Source organism: Sceloporus undulatus, chromosome 6 (assembly GCF_019175285.1).
Source record: "Sceloporus undulatus isolate JIND9_A2432 ecotype Alabama chromosome 6, SceUnd_v1.1, whole genome shotgun sequence".
Classification (NCBI taxonomy): Eukaryota; Metazoa; Chordata; class Lepidosauria; order Squamata; family Phrynosomatidae; genus Sceloporus; species Sceloporus undulatus.
This window is the reverse complement of record NC_056527.1, coordinates 162,988,411-162,995,708: the sequence shown is the minus strand read 5'-3', so window position 1 is coordinate 162,995,708 and position 7,298 is coordinate 162,988,411. Positions and strand designations below refer to the sequence as shown.

At 42.0% G+C, this 7,298-nt stretch overlaps 1 protein-coding gene across 1 annotated transcript; it reads left to right on the top strand.

Annotated features, from left to right (window-relative positions):
* Positions 1-601: 601 nt before the first annotated feature.
* AEN (apoptosis enhancing nuclease) lies at positions 602-6,898 on the top strand. Its single transcript, XM_042471461.1, has 4 exons — positions 602-648; positions 2,068-2,795; positions 4,042-4,242; positions 4,591-6,898. Exons 2-4 carry the CDS (start codon positions 2,136-2,138, stop codon positions 4,780-4,782), a joined length of 1,053 nt encoding a protein of 350 aa, XP_042327395.1. The 5' UTR covers positions 602-648; positions 2,068-2,135; the 3' UTR covers positions 4,783-6,898.
* Positions 6,899-7,298: the final 400 nt, after the last annotated feature.

Here is a 7,298-nt window from a genome sequence, read left to right as displayed (position 1 = left end):
GCAGTTAAAGTGGTCTCAAACTGGGTCATTTCTGCAGAGTGCTTTGGATCAAACAACTTGAATTCCCAGAATTCCATAGCTTGGACCAATGGCAGTTAAAAGCAGTGTCAGAATGGATTATTTCTACGTTTTGGACCTAAGGCTGCATCCTCACTGCAAAAAATAATCTGGTTTGACACCGCTCGGTTTTGGTGTCCAACGAACTATCATTCCCAGAATTCCACAGCATTAAGCCATGGCAGCTAAAGCGGTGTCAAACTGGATTATTTCTGCAATGTGTTTTGGATCTTAGGCTGCATCCTCTTATTGCAAAAAATAATCCAGTTTGACACCGCTCTGCTCTGGTGCCCAAAAAATTACCATTCCCAGAATTCCACAGCATTAAGCCATGGCAGCTAAAGCGGTGTCAAAACGGATTATTTCTACAGTGGTGATGCAGCAGCTACTCTCTGCACAAAAGCACTAGCTTCCCCCGGGAGACATGCGCAGTAGAAGAGTGAGCAAGAGGCAGGGCCACGCCCTTCTATGCAAATCGGTTGGCGAAGGGAACCAATCAGGGGCAGGGGGTGGAGCCAGAGCCTGGGACTTGCCCGGGCATGTGGATTGCCTTTGCTTCCGGGAAAGACACGTGGAAGCCGGCTTGCTTAGGTAAGGCTGGAGGGGGAGGCAGCCCCTTATAGGAGATCTGGGGATCTGTTTCCAATGGGAGGGAAAAGATCCCCCATTTGGGGATCCTGGGGGCAAAGAGGGCACCTGGACCCCCTGACTTGTTTTTGGCTGACCCCTCAACAGCTCCTTTTAGGAGATCAGGGATGTTTGGGGGTACAGTTTGCAGTTAATTTGGGAAGAATTACCTCTTGGGTTTCCTAGGTTCACAGAGGTCCAAAACACACCGCAGAAATAATCCAGTTTGAGACTGCTTTAACTGACCTGACTCATTGTCAAGGACTCCTGGGAATTGTAGTCTATGGTGGGTTCTGACAGAGAAGACTCAATGTCTTACAGAACTACAATTCCCAGGATTCCCTAGCACTGAGCCAGGGCAGTTAAAGCGGCCTCAAGCTGGATGATAACAACAATCATCCAGCTTGTTATTGGTCCAAAACACACTGCAGAAATAATTAACCACTTTAATTGCCCTGGCTCAGTGGTAGGGAATCCTGGGAATTGTAGTTTATGGTGGCACCAGAGGGCTTTTACCCAGAGAAGGCTAAATGTCTCACAGAACAATTCCCAGAATTCCTTAGTACTAAACCAGGGCCAGTGTTGTCATTGGTCCAAAACACATTGGAGAAATAATCCAGTTTGAGACTGCTTTTACATCCTGGGAATTGTAGTTTGCTGTGGCACAAATAGAGAAGGCTCAATGTCTCACAGAACTACAGTTCCCAGAATTCCCTAGCACTGAGCCAGGGCAGTTAAAGTGGTCTTAAAACTGGATGATTTCTGCAGTGTGTTGGGGACCAAAGACTAGGTTTCAGTTATATCACTAACAATAATAATAGTAATAAGTGGCCAAGTTGAATGCAGATATCTGCCAGTGAGAGCCAGGAGACAAAATGTTGGCTCAGCGGACTGAATTGATTCTCTGTTGCGCCCCATGGATCATACACTTGTATCTGTATCTATAAATGTATTGTAGTTGAATTCTAATGTGCCTCTTGAAAACAGGCTAGAAGTGGAAAACAAAAGGCCCGGTTAAAAGCAACCAAGTGGTATTCCTATTTTACAGATGAAGAGCACTGAGGCTGAGAGATAATCAATTAGCACAAAGCCCTCAGGCTTTTTAAAAACCTTTTTGCTCTTGTTAAAGTCATAGACCCTTGAATGATCCAGATATCCTGATCTGTATTCCACTCACCTCTGCCCTAATCCTTAGGGAGCCTTATGTGGAAGAAGGCATTTTTTTCCAAATGTTTTCTCTCAACATTGCTTTTCCACTGATGTAGATAATACTGTAGATAATGCATCATTTCCCCTCTCCGCTGTGTCTCTCTGGCTCTTCATACTTGGGTTAGCAGCGTTTTCCCATCCATGTCCCTAACCCTACTGCCTCTTTTTTGCCAGGGTGCTCTCCAAACCCTTTCCCCAGGAGGTATAGTCCCAGAAAAGTAAACCAGGTAGGTAACTTGAGGATGGATGGACAGCTGCTCAGATGCCCCTGCTCCAACTGGGGCCCAAATCACATTCTCCATAAAGCTCATGGTGATGCCGCGAGTGCCAGCCTGAACAAAAAGAAAAGCCGGAAACATCAGCGTTTCACAATGCGAAGAGCCTTAGAGCAGAAGGGACACTTGGGAACGAGATCAAGGGAGAAGACCCTGCAAAGGACCTCTGATACCTTCAGAACTGATAGATCACAGGACACCTTACTGTGGGAGGCCAGCCATGACAACCTGTTGTTTGAGGATGGAGCGAAGGTCCATATGAACCTGGTCACAACTTGCCCAGTTGTTTCTTTTCCTTCAGTGGGCCCATCCAAGCAATCCTCATCTTCTCAGGACATCAAGGCTGCCTTCCCTAGGAGCTCGGCAAAGGACACGGGTTCCTCATTTTGCCTGAAGTTCATGAAACCTAAGAAGTGTGTGGCTATTGATTGTGAAATGGTAGGCACTGGGCCTGCTGGGAAAATAAGTGAGTTGGCCCGGTGTACGGTGGTGAACTATGACGGAGACGTGATCTATGACAAATACATTCGTCCGGAGCTTCCGGTTGTAGATTATAGGACTCGGTGGAGCGGGGTCACCCGACGGCACATGGAAAATGCAACTAGTTTCAAGGTGGCCCAGGGTGAGGTAAGCATAAGACACACACTCAGATACTGGTATCTGTCCATGACTCTGAGCGCTACAAGATATGTTAAAGAATATACTTTAAGTGGAACTTGCAGTAAATGTTACAACATGGAGCACTATTTTGATCACTCATCCACATGCTCTGTCACTCAGAAGCCACAACAGCAGTACTGTAGTTGGAATGAATGTGTGGGGAGCTGTCACCAGCCACTAGGACCGAGGCATGATGGATAGATTATTTTTGTATTTAACAAGCTTTCATAATGTGCAGACCTTGCAGATCTTTTCTCATGCATAGGTGGTACCAATTTTGTTGCATAAGCTTGAACTTTGGAAATGGAGGGTTTGGCAGGTAGTAATTGCCAATGCCGACATGGTGTGGTGGTTTCAGCATTGGACTAGGACTTTGGAGTTCAAATCCCAGTTTGGCCATGTAAACCCACTGAGTGATCTTGGGCAACTCACAGTCTCTCAGCCTCAGAGAATGGCAATGGCAAACTCCCTCTGAAGAAACTTGCCAAGAAGACCCTCTGATAGGGTCACCTTAGAGGCACCAGAAGTTGGAAACTACTTGAAGGCACATAACAATTGCCAAAGTTCAGTAGACACTCTGTCTGTCTGTGCCTCTCTCTCTATTATAGTACCTACTGAATGTATCGATTGTCCGGATAAAGTTGGTTCTTTGGCCTATTCTAGCTCCCAAGATTGCACCCATGGGCAAAAAGATGCAACAAGTCCCTTAGTTCTTATCTTGTTATTGCTAAGAGATCCATAACAAGTTAAGTCATTCCTCATGCATCTTTAGAAGGCATTAATGGGTGTTTATTCTCCAGAGAGATTGACGTGCCTGTTTATGTTTATATTTAAGAACATCTTTAAACAGCCTTTCATTTTAATTAAAAATCCTGAAGTAGTTTATAATTAAAAACAAGGTACAATAAAACCAATTAATAACAATAATAAAATCGCAACAAAACCAGGGGTAATTGATTATGGAGTCAGGACAATAAGGCAGAGAATTTCCCAAATCCATACGAGTGTAATGCATTTATTAAGCAAAGGCATAAAATTGTGTAGAAAATGACAAGCAAAGAAGAGTACCCTATGCTACAACATTTTATTGTAGGTTCCACTTGTGTGTTATTAAATTCCTTTGTCGAGTCCTTTAGAAAACAAAGTAGGGCAAACACTTTGTCTTGAAACCCACTTGTGATAGCATGCTAACTACATTTTATAATCCTTGCAGGTCCTACAAATCATGAGAGACAAAATAGTGGTGGGACATGCCATCCACAATGACTTCCGGGCTTTAAAATATTTTCATCCTCAGGCCTGGACACGTGATACAAGTCGATGCCCTTTGCTGCTGAAGAAGATGGGGCTCTCTGTAAAAGCCAGTGTGTCACTTAAGAGCTTGGCTAGTCAGCTGCTATCCAAAAAGATACAGGTAATAAAGATGTTCCTCTGTTGGATTCATAGGGCTTCCTGGTAGGATTCAGAAATAGGTGAACCAAGAGACCCTGCCCAGCATATCCAGTTGCAAGATGTACTGAGATTGTAATCCAAAATGCCTGGAAAACCAAATCTTCCCACCCTGTATTGAGCTGTTTTGGCTAATAATACAACATGACCCCATATCATGATGCAATTTTAAGTAACTGCATAGAACTGCAAAAAAAAAAAATGTGTCAGTTTCTACCTCATTAGTTGGTCTCGGGTTGATTCAGTGCCCATACATCTTGAGGACTGGAACATTTGAATCAGTGTGTTTTTTTGGTTTTTCTTTTCCTTCTAGGTTAGCAAGAAAGGTCATTCATCAGTAGAAGATGCACAGACATCAATGGAGCTCTATCGGTTGGTGGACATAGAGTGGGAACAGGAGCTGGCTTCTAGCCTCTCCTCCAGTCCTCCAGACAGTGGCACAGACAGTGATTGCTACATGGATGACCAGTATTGGCCTGAGGACCTCGATGTAGACTGCAAGTGAAGGCGTGAAGTACTGAACTTTTGTGAGCCATCAGCCTAAGCTTCAGGCTTCACACGTCTAACCCTAGTGTAGCTATTTTGATATATCATTTGCCAAATTGCACAACCCAAAGAGCGCAAGGCCAGTTACGACATGCGCAGCTCAGCATCCTTTACTTCACTGAAGGACGAATCCACAGAGCACTACTTTAGAAAATGGAGAAATGTATCTTCAATAAGAAGAAGCCATTGCTGGTCACTCATTTAGAGAAGGCGGCAATATATTTTCTTGGAGATTTCAAGTGAATTCACTCCACACGGTTACAATAATTTGATATGACTCCAGCTGTCATGGCTCCATTGTATAGAATCCTGGAAACTGGAATTCAGTGGAGTATTTAGAATACCTAAGAATTCTCTAAAGCTGAGTTTTTAGGAGAGTGGACTTGAACTCTGGCAGAGAATTTTAAGTATTTCACTGAACTATAAATCACAGAGTGGTAATGAAGCTGTTGGAACAGTTAAGGTGCTGTCAAACTTTTCATTTCCACTCATGGCCTTTTTCTGAAAATGTATCTCCATTTTTCCCTTTTATCGCATTATGAGTTAGTAAATAGTCACACACAGACATAGTGAGATTGCACAACTTTCTGTTATATTGGGTACACCTCCTTGAGCATCAATTCCCATTCTTTCTGAGCTTGAAAAAGATGCTTTTTTGAACTACAGAAGCCTTCAGCTAGCATGGTCACTGGTTGTGCTTTCTTGGGGGAATTCAAGAAGTTGTAGTCCAAAAAATCCAAACCTTTTCAGGGCATGTGTGTTCTCTACCCTAGAGACCATGCATGAAACATGCACATGAAATCTAATTACAATAGTAGTTAAAAAAGGAGCTTTAATGCCTTGATACATTCCCATTTATTGCTGCAGAAGTTAGGACTTAAGGGGAAAACACAGTTGCTCAGTTTATGGACAAGATTGCCTTAAGTTCTAGGTTTACAACAGCGAATTTAGGTTTTTTATTTAAAAAAAACCCAACACAACAAATAGTCCCTGAGTACTTTAAAGTCTAACACAACATGAGCATTTGTGCGCTGCAGGTCATTTAATGTTCACAGTGCTGACCAGAATTTCAGCCGTATATACAATACATGTGGTTAGACGGTAGGCTGTAGATATAGGCCAGAGGGAAATTAAATGCAGAAATGTACTAGCCACTCACCACATGGCTGTCAAAAACACAAAAATCCTGGTACTAGATTAGCCATTTGACACATGTAGCATATATAAAACAATCCATTACCCTGTTTCAGATTTCTATAATAGCCTCAAAGTACTTCATGAATTGTAACTTTTAGTGCCAGAGAGTTTGTGTTGTCAGTAACAGTGTGATGGATGCAGAATGTAGAGAGATCTTACAGCACTAACCGAAAGAAAGAAGTTGACAGCATGAGCTTTTGTAGAATTCACTCCACTTCCTCAGATGCATTTGGTGGTTTGATGGAGTGCTATTGTTAATAATACAACTAACTCAGAAATTTGCTTCCTGCATTTTTCAAACTTGACTTTGACCTCATTGCCTAAATCCCACTATGTACTGTATATATAGCTGTCCATTTGAGATATTTGATGTGGACTGTAGTCTACCAGGATTGAATTTGAGGTAAATCTGTTGGTCTTTGGGGTGTTCTTTTTCTCTCTGATCGCCCAAAGAGAGGCCAGTACATTTTTTTTCCTTTGGTAACTGTGACATGAAGACACAAAAACATTAAGTATGTAGAGAACAACATTGCAGCTATTACTTTTACATAATAAATTATTATTATTTAAATGTAGGGAATGGTTCTCTATGTTTAAATCATGGAACCATACAGCAGCACTTTCAGCCAACTAAATGACACAATCCAGAACAGTTTCCTTGCCTAGATTTTAGTGAGGACTGGACTTTCAGGGAGCATGAGATTATTTATTAGTAGTAGTAGTAGTAGTAGTAGTGGCGGTGGTGGTAGTATGTATATTTGTATCCTACTTTCCCCAAAACTCGGACACAAATTAAAACAATGCAATTGAAAACATACAAAAGTACACATTAAAATAGAATTAAACTAGTACAATATTAAAACCTCACTCATTAAAAGAATAAAATGCAATCAAAAAGATAAAAGCACTTTATAAGAGTCCATATAAACATAATTAAAAATACTAAAACACATTGTTGTGTGCCTTCAAATCATTTCTGACTTACAGTGACTTATGACAACTGTATCATGAGGTTTTCTTGGCAGATTTCTCCAGAAGAGGAGAAACGCCATCCTCTGCCATCCTCTGAGACTGAGAGAGTGTGACTTGCCCAAGGTCACCAATGGATTTATATGGTTGCGCCAAAATTTGAACCCTGCTTTCTGGAGTCCTAGTCCAACACTTGGACCACTACATTATGCTGGCTCATTGAACACATGAAAACAATGAAACACATTTAGAACACATTAAAACAATAAAAATAAAACTACAAAACCCAGCACCACCCAACATTGTGAA

Excerpts from the sequence above, each read along its gene's own strand:
- AEN (XM_042471461.1), top strand. The coding sequence starts at position 2,136 with ATGGATGGACAGCTGCTCAGATGCCCCTGCTCCAACTGGGGCCCAAAT. Across the intron at positions 2,796-4,041 it reads TCAAGGTGGCCCAGGGTGAG|GTCCTACAAATCATGAGAGA; the intron begins GTAAGCATAAGA and ends TAATCCTTGCAG. Across the intron at positions 4,243-4,590 it reads TGCTATCCAAAAAGATACAG|GTTAGCAAGAAAGGTCATTC; the intron begins GTAATAAAGATG and ends TTTTCCTTCTAG.